Below are 20,000 nucleotides of genomic sequence, written 5' to 3'. Positions count from 1 at the left end.
AAATGGAAATATTTGTAGTTTTTTTGTGATGAAGGAACTTTTGTTTTCTTTAGGGATATGGAGAATGAATGAAAAGGTTTGTTATCGTGTTTTTTTTTTTTGTGGTAAGGATTTTTTTTATAAATATGCAGTTTTTTTTTTTGATAAAGGAGCTTGTTTTTTCTTTAGGGATATGTAGAATGAATGAAAAGGTTTATTATCGTGTTTTTTGTCTGTGGTAAAGGACTTTTTTTTTTAATAAATATTGGGAATAAATGGAAATATTTGTGAATTTTCATAGTGAAAAGAACACTTTTTTTTTCTGTAGAATAACATGTGGAATGAATGAAAAGGTTTGATATCGTGTTTTTTTCGTTATAAAGGAACACTTTTTTTTTATTTATAAACATGAAGAATGAGTGGAAATATTACAGGTTTTAGTTTTCTGTAAAGGAAAACTATTGTGCCGGCTTTGTCTGTCTGTCCGCACTTTTTCTGTCCGCATTTTTCTGTCCGCATTTTTCTGTCCGCCCTCAGATCTTAAAATTACTGAGGATAGAGGCCTGCAAATTGGTATGTTGATCATCCACCCTCCAGTCATCAAACATACCAAATTGCAGCCCTCTAGCCTCAGTAATTTTTATTTTATCTAAGGTTAAATTTAGCCATTATCGTGCTTTTGGCAACAATCGTGCTTCTGGCAACGATATAGAGATAGGCCACCACCGGGCCGTGCTTAAAGTTTCATGGGCAGCGGCTCATACAGCATTATACCGAGACCACCGAAAGATAGATCTATTTTCGGTGGCCTTGATTATACGCTGTAATGGCTGTGCACAAAACTCGATTGCGCCGAAGAAAGTTCAGCGCATTTTTTACTTGTTTTAAAAGCATCTCAACAGCATAACGCCTTCGTCTTGTTTGTATATTGACTCAAATAATCCATAATTGCTCATATTTCTGTCTTTATTTGAGAATATAATATTATTATTATCCCTATTGCGAAGCAAGATTGCTTATCAAGAGCTTCATAGTTTTACGAGAACCTAATTTAAATCTGTTTTTAAAACTTATGTAAATATTAATTTTAACTATAAAGTTATTAGATTTTGATATATTTTGTTATATGGAAACACAGGAAATGGTTTTTATTTTATTAACAAAAAAGATATTAATCCCATCAAGCGATAGAAGGAATACAAAGGGTGTTTATGTAGTTAGTAAATACTGACGTTCTTTTATTGTTTATTGCGACATATTTACGTTCTTTTAGCTTTTATCGCTGAGATCGGTAAAACATATTTGATTTTTATTTCCTTCTAAAGCAGTTCAGTTAGGATGAACTTGACCTTACCAGATGAAAGTTAATTAATTAGTCTATTCATTCGCCAATTATCATTTCAACCCCGTATCATTTCAGTTCAGAATTCCGATACTCTGTGAAAAGAAAACCATTTTAGCAAAACCACAAACGCGCAGATCAAGAGACGACGCTGCACCCTCCTACAAACTCTCCATTTTAAAGTTATCGTATCCATTTGTTTAAGTTCGCCTCTCTCTTGTGACCCAGTTGCGTTATGACTCGTACTGATCATTGCGGGAAGTGAGCGATGCTTTCTGAAATCGACAGAGGCGAAGCCATTACGAGACGGAGGGAAACGGTGAGACTTCGGTTCCTTAATACTGGAACAATGCAATTTGCTTATTAGGGCGAAATTGGTTTGAAAACGTATGATTATTCTTCTTCAACTTCTTGCTTTTAGTTTTCTGTGAAAGGAAACTAAAATTGTGCCGTCTTTGTCTGTCCGTCCCCACTTTTTCTGTCCGAACTTTTTTCTGTCCGCACTTTTTCTGTCCGCCCTCAGATCTTGAAAACTACCGAGGCTAGAGGGCTGCAAATTGGTATGTTGATCACCCACCCTCCAGTCATCAAACATACCAAATTGCAGCCCTCTAGCATCAGTAATATTTATTTTATGTAAGGTTAAAGTTAGCCATAATCGTGCTTCTGGCAACGATATTTGATAGGCCACCACAGGGGCCGCGGCTCAAACAGCAGTATACGGAGACCACTGAAAGATACTCTATTTTCGGTGGCCTTGATTGTACGGTGTAGCGGCTGTGCAGAAAACTCGATCGCGCCGAAGAAACTTCGGCGCATTTTTTACTAATTGGTTTGGTTATAACTTTAGTTTACCAGCCAGCTTGGTGGAATAAGGTATGATAATATATTATGTGTTTATGATTATCATATATTTATTTATGAACAGACACACAGAGAGAGAGACACACACACACACACACACACACAGGGAATGCGGTGATATTCCTCGCAGTGTTGTAGGAATTTTATTCAGATGAAATATTCTCAACAAAAACACTCAGTATGACATGATTGTCATTTATTTATGTAGAGAGAGAGAGAGAGAGAGAGAGAGAGAGAGAGAGAGAGAGAGAGAGAGAGAGAGAGAGAGAGAGAGAGATGTAGATTGTCATTTATTTATGCCTTTATTTTGTAGAGAGAGAGAGAGAGAGAGAGAGAGAGAGAGAGAGAGAGAGAGAGAGAGAGAGAGAGAGAGTCATTTATTGTAGAGAGAGAGAGAGAGAGAGAGAGAGAGACGATTTCTATCACATGGAATCCTTCGTGTCACAAAAATTCCATATTCATAAATAAGAGGAATCCATTATTCCAAACGAAATACATCTTAATATATTCTATTTTATATTTAATCATTTCTAATAATAACGACAGATAACACCCAGTCAAGCTGAGAACAAACGAAAGCATGAAAGCAAAACTATGGCAAAACACGCCAGAGCAGAAAGCACGGAGCCTAAAAAAAAAAAAAAAAAAAAAAAAATTACCAAGCTAGAAACTGGGATGGAGGCTCAATCAATACCTTGACGTTAGCTCTTTCGAAAACACTGTGCCTGAGAGAGAGTTATGGCGTCTTTATTTACACGGATATGTCAGTGTTTTTTTTTAAGCTCATTCTTCAGTTTCTTTTATGTATTCTTGGAAAGAATTCTTTTTCTCCATTGCTACGATGTTTTGTCAGTAGAATACGTCAATACGTTAAAACTTTGTTGATTTTAGTTTTCTGTACAAGACAACTATTGCGACGGTTTTGTCTGTCCGTCCGCACTTTTTCTGTCCGCCCTCAGATCTTAAGAACCACTGAGGCTAGAAGACTGCAAATTGGTATGTTGATCATCCACCCTCCAAGCATCAAACATACCAAATTGCAACTCTCTAGCCTCAGTAGTTTTTATTTTATTTAAGGTTAAAGTTACCCATAATCGTACCTCTGGCATCGCTATAGGTACCAACAGCACAGGCCACCACCGGACCGTGGCTGAGTTTCATGTGGTGCGGCTAAGAGTTTTATGGGCCGTGGCTGCGCATTTTGCAATTTGTAATTTGCAGTCATGGAAGATTACTAGTTTCCGAGAATTTGATTCCTGGAATTTTCCAGCATTGGGAATTATTTCAGAATTAGTTGAAGCTTAACAATGATGTTAAGAAAAATAGTTTTTAAGCATGAGTTGTATCAAATTTAACCAGGAAATGCTCTCTCTCTCTCTCTCTCTCTCTCTCTCTCTCTCTCTCTCTCTCTCTCTCTCTCTCACAGACATTAATTAGAAGGATAAACTTACCACACAGTAATTGATGTATTTGTATCAAATTGTATCCAGGCAAAGTTTTCTCTCTCTCTCTCTCTCTCTCTCTCTCTCTCTCTCTCTCTCTCTCTCTCGTTAATTAGAACGCAAAGCCTTCCACCCAGTAATCTATGTAGTGTATTTGAGTCAGATTTCATCCAGACTGTCATCTCTCTCTCTCTCTCTCTCTCTCTCTCTCTCTCTCTCTCTGAAATAATTAAATGATTAAATCTTTCTTTTCCTCCATGAACAGGAAGTCGACCAAGATTACATAGCCATCTTATTTATGTGTCATCAAGATGAGCCTTTTAAAACTCCACTTTTCAACCAAATTTAATTCTAAGCTTATAACATTTTCATTTTAAAATCCCGATTAAGGTCGAACTCATTAAAGATTTGTCATTTCAACCTTCGTAGGCCAAAGAATCTTCTTATTTATGATTCGTGAGCTCGAGAAATCACATTTCCCAGTGGGGTTTTACATCCAGGGAATTTAGATTACTATTTGACGAAGGTCCCGCGACAGAAAATAGTTATATGAATTATTAAGTGGTTTAGATGAAACTTAATGTTTTGTATTTATATTTGTCAGTGCATTTTCCAGCTGTAAGAAAACGTATGGGTATAATTGATGTATTCAGTTGTTTTTGACAAGAAGGTATTGCAGTTGACATAACAGTTTGGAAATATATTATATATATATATATATATATATATATATATATATATTTATATATATATATATATATATATATATATATATATATATATATATATATATATATATATATATATATATATATATATATATATATAGATATATATATATATATATATATATATATATATATATATATATATATATATATATATATATATATATATATACATGCATATTTACAAATGATGGATTCATATGGGTCATTTAAATAAGAAATAAAAACAAATATTTAGATAATTGTGTTCAATTAGCGGTAGAGTATAAACAAAGAATGTGGAAAACAAAAACGAAAGGAAACAGGTGAAATAATCAAATAAATAAATGTATAAATAAATAAATAAAATAAATAAATGTACAAATAAATTAATATATAAATACACCAAGACTAACGAGCTACTGGGGAAACAAAAACCTTGAAATAAATATTTGTAGATAATGAGACTTCCAATTGCCATCCTCTTGCACGAATTACCCAGAGACAGTTTCACCAAGCTTTCCAGTACGAACGGAATACGCCTAGATTCTTGATCTGCAACAAGAAATAGGTTTAGTTTTGCTGAGAATGACGAGATGGTGAATTTTGTGAGATTTTTTTTTTATTTACTTTTTTTTTTTGACCCCACGACAAGTTTCATTATAATTATCTGGCCTGGGGAGAGAGAGAGAGAGAGAGAGAGAGAGAGAGAGAAAACTTCTGACAGCGATACATTTCATGGAATCGTAAATTTTAGGATATTATAATTGTCTAGTCTGGGGAGAGAGAGAGAGAGAGAGAGAGAGCGCTTAGAACTTCTGACAGCAATACATTTTATGGAATATGGAATCGTAATCTTAGGTTGTATATTAATTATAATTGTCTGGTCTGGGTAGTGAGAGAGAGAGAGAGAGAGAGAGAGAGAGAGAGAGAACTTCTGACAGCAATACATTTTATGGAATCGTAAATTTTAGCTTGTATATCAATTATAATTGTCTGGTCTGTGTGTAGAGAGAGAGAGAATCGTGAACTTATCGTTCCTGTGGCAAAGATCGTAGGAAGTTGGATAATAAGGGAATAGTCAGAATAGGTAAATAAAAGATTCAAAGAGTCACAAAGATAAAAGCGGATCTCTGAGTCTTAGATAAATAGATAAATAAATAGATAAGAAAAATAGGTAAATAAACATATAAAAAAGTAAAATAAAATGAAATACCTGATTTTGACTTCGTCAAGTCTAGCAACACGAAACTATAATATTTTAATCATAGCTACAACCAACCTAAATCGATACAAAAAAAAAAAAAAAAAAAAAAATCGAACATACTTCTCTCCACATTCATGAGAAAACTAAAAACTCCCAACACTGACTTCGTCTAATCGTCAGCTCAGGGAACCTGCACGAACCCTTCCCCACAAAAGAGGAGAATGTTGCAATGAACGAGAGACACGCAGGGGGACACAAAAGGAGAGAAGGAAACGCCTCTCACTCCCTCACAGAGAAGAAGAGTTTTCCTCTCCCGTGATTGCGTTCACACGAGATGTCTCTCATTAGTGAGAGCAAGTTCTAGAGCTGGGGTTCTTTACCTGGGGTACATGTACCCCCAGTGGTACGTTTGTACTCTTGAGGGGGGGTTACATTGGATCTGAGAGAATAGACAGTACTGTGTAATACATGGTGTAATCTGTATTGAGATTGCACAATGTCGTGTCATTTTTTTTAATTAATTCGTTTTAGTAAGTAAAGATTTTACGTCAGTTATATATCAAAAGTAGGGTAAATACCATTTGTTTTTCGCCATTATTGAACTTCCCGAGGCTATATTCTGTACCAGTCCTTTGCCTGAAAAGGTGCAGTCTACACAAAAAGACTCCATAATAAAATTATATCCCAATGTCAGCGTTAATGTTTTTATCTAATTCATCCACAATTTTTAGGGCACCCAGGAATCTGTAACAAAATCATAATCACGATATCAATTTCATTGTTTTGATCTAATTCATCATCAGCTTTTATGGGTACACACGAATCTATAAAAATGCCCGAAGGGTACAGAACAACAAAAAAGTTTGGGAACCCCTGGTCTAGGCAGTGACGAGGAACCGGGACGAATATTTCGGCAAGAGGAACCGAAAGAGAAACTCCAGGGAGGGAGAGAGTGACATCTTGGTTATTGCTGCTCCTGACTTCTGTTTGGTTTAACGTCTCTGGATTTTCCTTCTCTTTCGTTCAGTGACGTCATTTGAGATTGTCTTTTTTATTTAGGGGTGGGGAGGGGAGCAGAAGCGAGCCCTATCAGCTGGGGGTAGGGCGGGGGCGCTGTAAGGTCCCCCGATAAATTTTCGGAAGTATGTGAGCATTTTGGAACATTCTGAAGCCATATCAGAACAGGTGTGCCACGCCCCACCATATTATTATTATTATTATTATTATTATTATTATTATTATTATTATTATTATTATTATTATTTCGAAGGCTAGGGGGGCGCCAAACCAAGTCTTGGGGATAGGCCATCAGTGTCTTGAGGGGGACAAGTGCCCCCCAGCCAGCACCCCCACACAAATGACGCCCCTGCTTTCGTTAAGGGGGTGTATATATGTTTGTTTCTACTGACGTGTAAGTGTTGGGCAAAGATTCGGATTATTCAGATAATCAGGAGTTTATGTCAGTGTTTAGAATATTCAGATTTGTCTTCTCACTATCATTATTGATTTCGTAAATGTTTAGTCAAGATAGTGATTATAAAAGTTATCGAAAGGAATTTATGCAATTAAGTGTTTAAAGTATATGTATTTTTCTCTTATATCCATTGATACTGTAAATGTTTAGCAAAGATTCTGATTATTCAAACGATCAGAAAAAAATTGATATATGTCACAGTTTATAATATTCATTTATTTGTTTCTCGTTATAATTATGGATTTGCAAATGTTTAGTATGGACTCTAATCATGCAGATAATCAAAAGGAATTTATTTATGTTCGAGTTCAAATCTAAATATTTTTTTCTTATTGATTTTGCAAATGTTTAGCAAAAATAGTACTTATTTATTTATGAGATATTTTTAATATCCAAACTTGTTTTCCCGTAATGATTATTGCTTTTCAGCATTCGAAAGCTTTGATACGAATATCATTTACAAAAAATGAAGTTTACCTAATAACATTAGTGGGTGCTGAATTCGCAAAAAAATATAATTACATTTTTTTTGTTAATCAGCTTTGCACACCATTTAGGGGGAATGGTGGCACATTTATTATTTGTTTTTAAATTATGGGAAAAATATTAATTTTTAATTATGATAAATACGAATATGAATAATATAATGCATAGTATTAGTAGTATACCATTATTCATAATGGAATAGTGTACCACTAAAAATATATTATATTAGTATATCATTGTCCCTATATTGGATAAATCTAATGTAGAATGTAAATTTAAACATATTATGCCTCTCTCTCTCTCTCTCTCTCTCTCTCTCTCTCTCTTTCTCATCATTATTCGTAAATGAATAAAATCTAATGTTCCTAGTGAATTTTTACACATTATGACTCCAAAAGTCTCTCTCTCTCTCTCTCTCTCTCTCTCTCTCTCTCTCTCTCTCTCTCTCTCTCTCTCTCTCTCTCATTCAGTATCATTTGCATTTGGGAAATAATTATCGGAACAGTGACATCAAAAGTTATGGGTTGATTTTTGCATTTTATAAAATTTTGTAATTTATTTATTTATTTATTTTTGTATGTCACTGATTCAGCTGTTTGGTAAATTTTTAATCTGTAATTTATTAATGTTATATCTGTAATTTATTAATATTTTATATATATATATATATATATATATATATATATATATTTATATATATATATATATATATATATATATATATATATATATATATATATATATATATATATATATATGTATGTGTGTGTATGTATACTATATACATACATACATACACCTAAAACGAAAGCATGTGTGCCTCTGAGTATTAGCAAAGAGAACAAACACTCATTTCAAGGCTAATTCCACCTATATATATTCCCAGGCAACAGGGAAATGGATATACGCCATTGTTGAAAAAGTAAAAAAAAAAAAAGAAGAGTGAAAATTAGGCTTTTAGAATTAGCTGACAGCAATATGCAAATGTGTTAATGAGGTAATTGCTCCATTACTGCCTGACACGGGATCATGCTATTCCATTTGCTGGTGCCAGTGTTATCTGATATTCTTGTCTCTCTCTCTCTCTCTCTCTCTCTCTCTCTCTCTCTCTCTCTCTCTCTCTCTCTTCTCTTCCTGAGTGGTTCTGTCATGCTGGAATATTGTCTTTCTGACGTTGTAAGGGAATGTTGTATTTTATTTCCATATTGTATTTTTTCATAATGAATTCTAAAGACAGAAATATATTATTCAGTGAAAGAGTTGTACTTGTGAATGCATGCGTACAAACACACACACACGTATGTATATATAGTGTGTATATATCTATCTATCTATCTATCTATCTATATATATATAATTATATATACATATATATTGTGATATCTTCTTAAACTATTTGGCTTCTCTGTAATGTAAGTTAAATTTTCATTTTTTACACAAGTCACGAGAAACTGCTTGTTGGTTCCTTTTGCTCCCCTCAAGGGTTTTGTATTTATTGTTAAATAAAAACAATGTTTTTGATTGTGGGAAATACATGTGCGAGTCAGTTTGGTGTGGGTGTGTGTGTATGTATGTATGTATGTATGTATGTTTGCAGTGCTCCATTGTTTCTCTTTCCTTCGTGGATTTTGTCTTTATGTATGTAGGGAGTATCGTCGTCTTTGGTAATTGCCTCTTTCGCCTGATGGCTTTAAGCTGCTTTTCTCGTCGCCTGCGCTTGGTGTGGGGGAGCTTTCCATCAGGCAAAGGTCAATCGTTACAGTTCCCCGAATTGAGGATCAGCACCTTGTATTCTCACTGCACTCTTCGTCATGTGTCGTCTGCAACTCTGCCTTCTGCTTAAGGCCACGACAATTAGGCACTCGCTTTTTTATTTCGCAATGTCAGGTTGCTGTTGGTGGTGAGGGTCTTGCCTGTGTTCTCCTGTGCTAGAGCTTGCCTGTGGGTTTTGCTTTTGCCCACCTGTGAACAAGGTCCATCCCTTACACTGACGAGTGCACTGCTGTATCCTCCGGGAGGCATTTTCTTGAGATGTAAGCGAGCACTGCACCAGCCTGGGACTTTTCCCTGAAAAAAGCGAGACGCCATATCTTAAAAACTAACAGTAGAATTTTCTTGAAAATAATCTCATCATGTTTCCCACACCCAAATTACTATAGATTTACCTAACCAACCTAACCTAACCCAACCTAACCTAACCTAACCTAGGGGCATAGCAAAAAAACTTGGACTGGTGCAATACTGGTATACATCTCGGGAATCTGGCTCCGGGAGTCACCAGGAGGCCTTTTGAGGCCGGAGAAGGGTGAGCATCTCCTTTAGCCCATATTTATTTTGCCCTTTCTATGCCAGTGACGTCTCCAGGCGGAGGATTACTATTAGACATTAAGTGTTAAGTGGAAGATCCCGTCGGAGCCTTTATGAAGCGAACAGCTTTTCTCAATTGCAAGCAGCTTTTCTCAACTGCAAGCAGCTTTTCTCAGCTACACGCAGCTTTTGTATAAATACATCATTTAGGTTGAAGAGGATGAGAGTTTGTGAAGGTGTATTATTATCTATTTTTGTAAATTTATTGTTGAGGTTTTCTTGTCTCTGTCTCTTCCTTTCGTGTAGACATGAGTGTGTGTGTTGATTTCGATCTGCCACTGTGACATTTCGCTCTGACTCTTTGGTATAATAGGTAGGTTAGGAGATTGATGTGTGTGTGAGGGTATTGTAAATGCCTGTGCATTTTTTAGTTTTCTGTAAAAGAAAACTATTGGGACAGCTTTGTCTGTCCGTCCGCACTTTTTGTGTCCGCCCTCAGATCTTAAAAACCACTCAGGCTAGAGGGCTGCAAGTTGGTATGTTGATCATCCACCCACCAATCATCAAGCATACCAAATTGCAGCTCTCTAGCCTCAGTAGTTTTTATTTTTTTCAAAGGTTAGAGTTAGTAATGATCTGACAGTGCTCGTACAGCATATTTTACTTGTTTTTTCCTAGCTCCCCACACAGGTTTTCAGGGACATTTTTTCATTGAGTGTTTCTGTGAATAAATAAGTGTTAAATTTAGGCATTTGGTTTTTGTCACCCTCTTTGAGTGTATATAACCTAAAGTCTGGTATGTGGTAAATCTTTGTCTGGACTAGCAATTGATTTATTGAACAGAGGACCTGGTGAAAAATGATTTGTTGTGACTCTTGGTAGAGTTCAATATATATATATATATATATATATATATATATATATATATATATATATATATATATATATATATATATATATATATATATATATATATATATATATATATATACTACACACACACACACACACGCTGACTCACACACTTATATTCCCACGATCAAAAAACCATTATATATTTATATTTCCCAGTACACCTCTGAATGCAAGCACTCTGTATCCGATGCAGATTCCACCTCTGGTCGTCCGCCTTTGGGCCTCGGGGTTTATGCCAGGTGTCACTGCGGACCTTTCGGGAGTATATTTGGGACTTTGCTTCTGTTACCCTGGATTTTTTTATAGATTTTTTTTTTTCGTATTTTGGTTTGTGCTGGTATTTCTTTTTTTTTTTTTTTGGTTTTTTTTTAATTGTGGTTTTGTGATTTTGGTTTTTTATGGTGATGAGCTTTGTTTGTGATTTTTAGTTTGTGTTTAATATAAAGCTTGATAATTAATTTAGCAAGGACACAATGTACCTATCTATCTGTAATATATATCTATGTTTATATATATGTATGTATATATATATATATATATATATATATATATATATATATATATATATATATATATATATGTATATATGTGTGTGTGTGTGTAATATATGTATATATATATATATATATATATATATATATATATATATATATATACATATACATATATGTTATATTATATATATATATATATATATATATATATATATATATATATATATATATATATATATATATATATATATATATATATATATATATATATATATATATATATATATATATATATATATATATATATATATATATATATATATATATATATATATATATATATATATATATATATATATGCATATAATTTTGCTGACGTGATATCCCCTTATTAAATATTGAACATTGTTAACCTTCAAAATCGTAAATCAAAATCAGTGCAGGCGAAAAATGTACATTAATCAGCACAGTCTCCAGTGTATGAAAGCATATATATCATAAAAAAAAAACAATAGCAATATTGCATTTCTATTCAATCACTCCCACGTCTGAAATATATGAGGAATCATCACAAAAAAATCCCCTGCGAAATAATCAGTTCTCGCACCACGAAGAGACCAAATCGAAGATGATATGTATTGTTCAGTGTCGTGAATTTGCTTAGAAGTAATCGTTCCTTTTATTTTTATTTTCGTCGAGGGCTGCTCCCGGTTTTTGCTACTGAATGAAAGGAAACGTGCATTCGTGAGCTATTTATTTCATAAATGAGTCTATTCCTGGATACCTTACTGGTAAAATATTTCCAGAGTCTCTGCTAGGCTATTTTTGTCAATATTTATTGTAACCTAATTGCCTAGGGGGGTAGCGCCGTCAATGCACCTCGTGCGGTGCACTGTAGGCAATACTTAACGTTCTTTGCAGCGTGCCTGCCATGGCCTCTAGCTGCAATCCTTTTCGTTCCATTTACTGTACCTCCTTTCATATTCTCTTTCTTCCATCTTAGCTTCCACCCTCTCCTAACATTTGATTCATTGAGGTTTTCCTTCTGTTAAACCTTTCAGTCCCGCAATGTGTACCCAGTATTAGGTTATTATCCACTGAATTCAATATAGAATTTAGACCAAAGGCCAAGCGCTGGGACCTATAAGGTCATTCAGCGCTGAAAGGGAAACTGACGCTAAAAAGGTTCGAAAGGTTTAACGGGAGGAGAGCCTCGCAGCTGCACCGTGAAACAGTTTTCAAGAGAAGGTTGAGGAAAGCAAGATGGAAGAAAGAGAATATGAATGGAGGTATAGTAAAATGAATGAAAGGGGTTTAAGCTAGGGGGGGGGGCGGCTATGGAAGAGACGCTGCAAAGAACCTCGAGTCATGGCCTACAGTGCGCCTCGTGAGGTGAACTGACGGCACTACTCTCCTACCGGGTAGGCTGATACAACGAATATTAATCACTGCATTAGCTGGTAAGGTTTTGATAAAGGCTTACCATAAAAGTCGAGTAAGTTTAAATAAACTGAACAAAATCGACTTGAACAAAAAAAAAAAAAAAAAATCGACAGCAGCAGTTCTCAGCGTCCCAAAGTAAACACGAGGATATCGCCAGCTGATAAGAGCACTCGCGGGATCATGTGTAAATTGTCGTATCAAAGAACAGAGACGGAAATATTTTTGCTAAAAATAGCCGCTTTTAACACGAGTCGTAATTCCAGTGCGTTTGAACTTTTGAGTCGTAGGTAAACTTTGTTTGTAATCTTGGAGCTGTTTGCTTGCGTGGTTTTGAGTGCTGATGTCTGTTATATGACTTAAAATGTTTTTTATAGCCATAAAAAAGTCAGTTACCTGGTTTATGAATTTGTTGTTTTTATTTGACTTACAAAGGTTTTTTCTTTTATAGCCACAAAAATTCAGTTCCCTGGTTTATGAATTTGTTGTTTTTATTTGACTTACAAAGGTTTTTTATTTTTTTTATAATCACAAAAATTTAGTTCCTGGTTTATGAATTCTGTTTTTATTTGACTTACAAAGGTTTTTTTTTGATAAACAAAAAATTTTTTATAATTTATGAATTTAGTCTTTATTTGACTTACAAAGGTTTTTATAGTTACAATAAACAAAAGTTTTTTTATAATCACAATAAATTTAGTCACTTGACTTACAAATGTTTTTTATAGCCACAATAAATTCAGTTCCTTGGTTTAAGAATTTGTTTCTATTTGACTTACAAAGTTTTTTATGATAAAAAAATAAATCAGTTCTCGCTGCAAGCAAGCGCTGTAGAGATTCCAGGCATGAAAATGATTTCAGTCGTAGACATTGCAGTATTAGCCAGGTGCTTGAATCGTCTTAATTGAATGTGAACGATTATGATACTTGAGTAATTTGCAAAAATAAAAAGCTCTTCCGAAATATTAATTTTATTTCTCTAAATGTAATTTTATTTCAGGCAATCAAAAATTAATCATGTGAACATTGAAATAATTTGATTAACGATATTTTCCAAATATCCACTTAACCTGATTTCGTCTCTCGTCCTCAATTCTCATCTTTATTATCTTTTCTTTGTTGAACATATTTTTAACATTATACACGTAAATGAGAAAAATGGGGAACAGTTCTCTCTCTCTTCTCTCTCTCTCTCTCTCTCTCTCTCTCTCTCTCTCTCTCTCTCTCTCTGGCAAACACACACATTCACACACGTAAACACAATAGCATAGTCTCACGTTGTACAATACATAGATATTGAGAGAGAGAGAGAGAGAGAGAGAGAGAGAGAGAGAGAGAGAGAGAGAGAGAGAGTACATTAATACTTCCGTCATCATTAACAACTTGCTTCAAATGAGAGAGAGAGAGAGAGAGAGAGAGAGAGAGAGAGAGAGAGAGAGAGAGAGAGAGAGAGAAATGATGATGAAATGAATAAGTCTTTCAAACTGTAGACATCAATTATTATATCAAGAATATGACACAATGTTAGAATACAGATTCTGTGTCATTCTGACACGATGTTGCAATGCAGACTCTGTGTCATTCTCATCCATGATGTTACAATGGACATAAGATATTAATTGGGGATATTCAGCCCCTTGCTCGTGAATATTCAGCCCTTTGCTCTTCTTCTTTAATTTATCTTCCTCGTCAGAATGTTATTGTTGGTTGCTTCTCTTATTTTTCTCAGCTGACTAGTTTTTTTAAAAATATATCTGCCCAATATTTATATAAAATAGCTTACGTTATAGAAGCTCTGAGTGAAATTAAACCAGTATTCACCTCTATACAGTATTTATGTAATCAATTTCTACTGTATTAAAAAAAATGTGAAAAAAAATTGTAAATGATCAGTTTTTAACAACTGACTAGCATTTTAAATCTATTTCTGGGGAGCGCTTGCACAAAATAACTCACTGCATAGAAACACTATGTTAAAATAAATTTAAATTTTAGATTTATGTGACATATTCCAACCATATGTATGCCAACAAATGCCAACTACATTTATGCAACAAATTCCTACCGTATTATAAAAATTATGAAATAATAAAAAAAAAATGAATTGTGAGGCTTCTCCCGAGCAGGAACAATATAAAAATAAACACTGTAATCAATGATCATATTCATAAATTTTGGGCAGTGCAAGGACCCCCAAAATATGAATGCGCAAAAGGGGGTCATTGTCGAGATTTGCTACGACCACTGACATAAGTTATGGAGACTTTGCGTTTTCGATGTTGCTTTGAACACTTGCTCACGCTCTCCCAAAAAGTCTACAGTAAAGTGTTGGAGTGTTTCCCATGTGCAGTGTTTTTGGGGGAGGTTGAGTGTGTTTTGTAGTGAATAGAATCTTTTGAGGTTTTCTTCAGGTTATGTATATGTATGTATGTATATGTATATATACATATATATATATATATATATATAGGCAAATAATATATATATATATATCATTATTTGCCTGAAGAGAGAGACAGTTTGGTCTCTGAAATATAGCATTTACTTTCTATATTTTGGAATTCTGTTTTTATTTGGGCTACTTATATTTGATGGAATTCTGTTTATATAGAATATATATATATATGTATATATATATATATATATATATATATATATATATATATATATATATATATATATATATATATATATATATAGATATAGAGAGAGAGAGAGAGAGAGAGAGAGAGAGAGAGAGAGAGAGAGAGAGAGAGAGAGAGAGAGAGCCTATCCCAGTGAGCCTATATATTTAGAAAATAGTCCTCCTTTCTCTCTTGAGAAAAGTCTCTCTCTCTCTCTCTCTCTCTCTCTCTCTCTCTCTCTCTCTCTCCTCTCTTTATGCTGTCATTTTACTCCTATGTAAATAAAAGAATTTCTATTTAATCTCTTAAAATGTAGGTAAATGTCCAACGTATTGGCAAAAATATTTCGCAAGGCCCATTATTAAGTGTATAAAAGTGAAAATATTAGACAAGGGTTGCTTTTTATTTTAACTGGACCTCTTTCGTTCGTTCAATGAAATTTCAGTAATTTATTGTTCATTCTCAATTGCAAAAGAATGAAAACAGTTTAAATGAAGTGGTAGAAATCGAATAAATTTTCTAACCAGTTTAAAATACAAAGAAAAGACATTTCTTTTACAGTAACCTATTGTTCATTCGTGACTGCAAATTGATGAGGAGAATTTGAATGAAATGATAGAAATGGAATTTCTTCCCTAACCAGCAAAAACCACAAAATAAATGTATTCTTTTATTAAATATCTAAAACACCATACATTACCCATTTACTTCCCATCAAAACATGTTTACAAATCATTCATTTTCCTCTGACTAAATCTGTCTACTTTCCTTCCTACCTGACGTAGGGCAAAAGCTTAAGAAATCAAGTAAAAATACAAAAGAAATATATTCTTTTCTTAAATATCTAAAGCACCATACATTAACCATTTACTTCCCATCAAAACATGCTTATAAATCATTCACTTTCCTCTGGCTAAATCCGTCAACTTTCCCTTCCCAGCTGACGAAGGGCAAAGGCTTAAAGAAGTCCTTGCTGCTTTCTCCTGAAGGGCCCTTGGGCTGCCTACGTCCACTCCTTCAGCAAACACAGCATTGACACGGCTATTCAAGAGACGTGTCGGTCCAGGTCGAGTCTCCGGCTATATTGTGAATTGATGCCTGCTTTACGTCACTGGCAAACTGTTTCTCTGCGGGCTGGTGTTGAATAGAGTGTTCCTTTATTTGTTTGTTTATTTATTTCGTTCTTTATTAATTTGTTAATAGACTTTTTACTTTTTAGTTTTCTGTGAAAGAGATTATTGTATTGTGCCGGCTTTGTCCGTCCGTCCGTTACTCATCCATGAGAGAGTAATTCTCGTTACTCCTTAACGAGAGAGAGGAATTCTCGTTACTCCTTGAGAGAGGAATTCTCGTTACTCCTTAACGAGAGAGAGGAATTCTCGTTACTCCTTGACGAGAGAGAGGAATTCTCGTTACTCCTTGACGAGAGAGAGGAATTCTCGTTACTCCTTGACGAGAGAGAGGAATTCTCGTTACTCCTTAACGAGAAAGGAATTCTCGTTACTCGTCAACGAGAGAGTAATTCTCGTTACCCCTTAACGAGAGAGTAATTCTCGTTATCCTTAACGAAAGAGAGTAATTCTCGTTACTCCTCAACGAGAGAGTAATTCTCGTTACCCCATAACGAGAGAGGAATTCTCGTTACCCCTTAACGATAGAGAGTAATTCTCGTTACCCTCTAACGATCAACGAGATTAAGTAATAACGAGAGATTAATTCCGTTACCCTTAACGAGAGGAATTCTCGTTCTTCTTAACGATAGAAAGTTACCCCCTTAAGAGAGGAATTCTCGTTACTCGAGAGAGGAATTCTCGTTTACCGAGAGAGAATTTTTGCTAACGACAGAGGAATTCTTGTTACCCTTAATGAGAGTGTAATTTTCGTTACCCCTTAAAGAGAGAGAGTAATTCTCGTTACCCCTTAACGAGAGAGAAGTTCTCGTTACCCCTTAACGAGAGAGGAATTCTCGTTACCAATTGACGAGAGAGGAATTCTCGTTACCCCTTAACGAGAGAGAGAGAGTAATTCTCGTTGCTTCTCAACGAGAGAGTAATTCTCGTTACCCCTTAACGAGAAAGAAATTCTCGTTACCTCTTAACGAATCATTCTTAACGAGAGAAGGTGATTCTCGTTCAGTTCTTTCCTCCCTCGTTGATTGAATTAGCTAACGAGCTTCTTGTTTGTCTGTTGCATTCATCATTTTCGCAAATTTGGGGAAAGTTTTTTCCTTTCTGTTAATTCCTTCGTTTATGGAATTGTGAGTGATTGGCCAATCAGTCTCCATTGTCTTGATTTGTCAACTTTATTAATAAAGTTTTTTTTTTTTATTTTCCGTTTGTGGTGAGGTTTGTTGTTCTGTATATATATATTTTTTATTTTGCTGGTTGAATTTTGCTCATAAATTCGTAGGGACAGCAGGAATTATTTTGTCTTTTGTTGGGATATGTTAGTGATTATAGTTTTATATATATATATATATATATATATATATATATATATATATATATATATATATATATATATATATATATATATTATGTGGTTTTGTCTGTCATATTGATATTTAGATCATTTATTGAAAGATATTTTAGTCTTATTAAAAGAAAATATATTGTGATTTTGTCTAATTGATGTTTAGAACATTTATTGAAAGATATTTTAGATTTATTAAAAGAAAATATATTGTGATTTTGTCTGTCTTATTGACATTTTGAAAGTTTTTCTGAAGATATTTTAGTTTTATTAAAAAATATATTATCAAAGCTTGCACTAATAGCTCGAAAAAAAAATACAGACTGAAGAATTAAGCTCAAAAAATTTGAATAGGTAACATCAGATATCAAAATCTTTCACTAATTATCGAAAAATTCAGATTAACAATCTATATGAGGACAGGACTATTTTTTTTTTTAATTCAGCAATGATTCAATATATTCCGCAAAAATACAAATCAGGATTTGGGGGGATTATAATGGATTTTTGAACTCCTGGGAATTTCATGTTGATTAAAAAAAGGATTTAGTTTCTGTACTTTTGATTGGATTATAAAAATCATATCCGGCTAGTGGCTTAATGGTTTAGAACCTTGGTAACTGAGTTAGGGGAGAGAGAGAGAGAGAGAGAGAGAGAGAGAGAGAGAGAGAGAGAGAGAGAGAGAGAAGAAAAAAAACATATATGCAAATTAAATAACTAGAAGGAGTAGTAAATGGTATAATATACACACAAAGAGTTTACGAACAGAAAGGCAGTTAGAGAGAGAGAGAGAGAGAGAGAGAGAGAGAGAGAGAGAGAGAGAGAGAGAGAGAGAGAGAGAGAGAGGGGGTTTGAAGACAGAGAAACATACACAAAAATATATATATATGCAAATTGAATTTATAACTATAAGAATGGGATACCATATACACAAATTTTTGAATAGAAAAGGCTGTTAGAGAGAGAGAGAGAGAGAGAGAGAGAGAGAGAGAGAGAGAGAGAGAGAGAGAGAGGTTTGAAGGAAATATTGACAGTTAACTTGATAGACAGGGATACAACATTCAAAGAGAGGTAAATCAATACTTTCACCCACAGATTCAAGTTTTTTTTTTTTTTTTCAACATACTGAAGTAGTTTCATGGCATGACAAAAATAACTCATTAACCCGATTCTATTTATTTCTCAGTATTCTGATTTATTTTCTCTTTTATCAAAACTGCTTTCTTCTTTCTGTGTTCCTTATTGCCTTCTCTTACTTCTCTCTAATGAACAACATAACATTCTTAGGAAGCTTAAATTTCAAGTCAGTGGACCCTGTGTTCCATATGAATAGGATTTACTTACTGAGTAATAATAATAATAATAATAATAATAATAATAATAATAATAATAATAATAATAATAATAATAATAATAATAATAATATTCTTTGGAAGCTTGAATTTCAAGTCAATGACCTCTGTGTTCCATATGAATAGGATTTACTTACTGAGTAATAATAATAATAATAATAATAATAATAATAATAATAATAATAATAATAATAATAATAATAATAATAATAATAATATTTTTTGGAAGCTTGAATTTCAAGTCAATGGCCCCTGTGGTGGGCTTGTTCCACATGAATAGGTTAACTTACTGAATAATAATAATAATAATAATAATAATAATAATAATAATAATAATAATAATAATAATATTTTTTGGAAGCTTGAATTTCAAGTCAATGGCCCTTGTGGTGGGCTTGTTCCATATGAATAGGGTTCATCTACTGAAATAATAATAATAATAATAATAATAATAATAATAATAATAATAATAATAATAATAATAATAATAATAATAATAATAATAATTTTCACTTTCTTTACATTTCAGACGGAAAACCTGCAACAATAAAGAAAAAACTCCCAACCCAACTTCGAATTCTGCACAGACGGGATTAGACCAGTCCCTCCCTCAAGTGCCACTCCAGGTAATCCTCCGAACGGGATTTTCACCTTTGCCTTTGAAGCCCAGGTGACATAGCAGCAACTCCTGAAGTCTCCTGAAGGCGTTGGTCGACTCCTGAAGGAGAAATGGGTGGTGAAGATGATGATTTTTGGCAGTTTTGGAAATACGAATAGGGAAGATTTCATCCTGAAAGGTATATGGGAGTTTTTGGTTATTTACAGGAATATGATAATTATATTAGATGTATTTAAGCTGTTAGTGATGAGATTTTGATTGGATGTTTTCCGAAAT

At 33.8% G+C, this 20,000-nt stretch overlaps 1 protein-coding gene across 2 annotated transcripts in view; it reads left to right on the top strand.

Moving 5' to 3' along the window:
* LOC136828153 (uncharacterized) overlaps positions 1-20,000 on the top strand; it is a 384,459-nt gene that overhangs the window by 224,433 nt on the left and 140,026 nt on the right. For both annotated transcript variants that reach the window (XM_067085971.1, XM_067085972.1), the window contains one exon: positions 19,635-19,902. In XM_067085971.1, coding sequence (XP_066942072.1) covers positions 19,848-19,902 — 55 coding nt within the window. In that variant the 5' untranslated portion in view covers positions 19,635-19,847. The remainder of the gene's footprint in view (positions 1-19,634; positions 19,903-20,000) is intronic.

The sequence above is a fragment of the Macrobrachium rosenbergii genome, chromosome 42 (assembly GCF_040412425.1).
Source record: "Macrobrachium rosenbergii isolate ZJJX-2024 chromosome 42, ASM4041242v1, whole genome shotgun sequence".
Taxonomy (NCBI): Eukaryota; Metazoa; Arthropoda; class Malacostraca; order Decapoda; family Palaemonidae; genus Macrobrachium; species Macrobrachium rosenbergii.
Note: the sequence above shows the minus strand (reverse complement) of the source record. Positions and strands in the feature narration are given on the sequence as shown.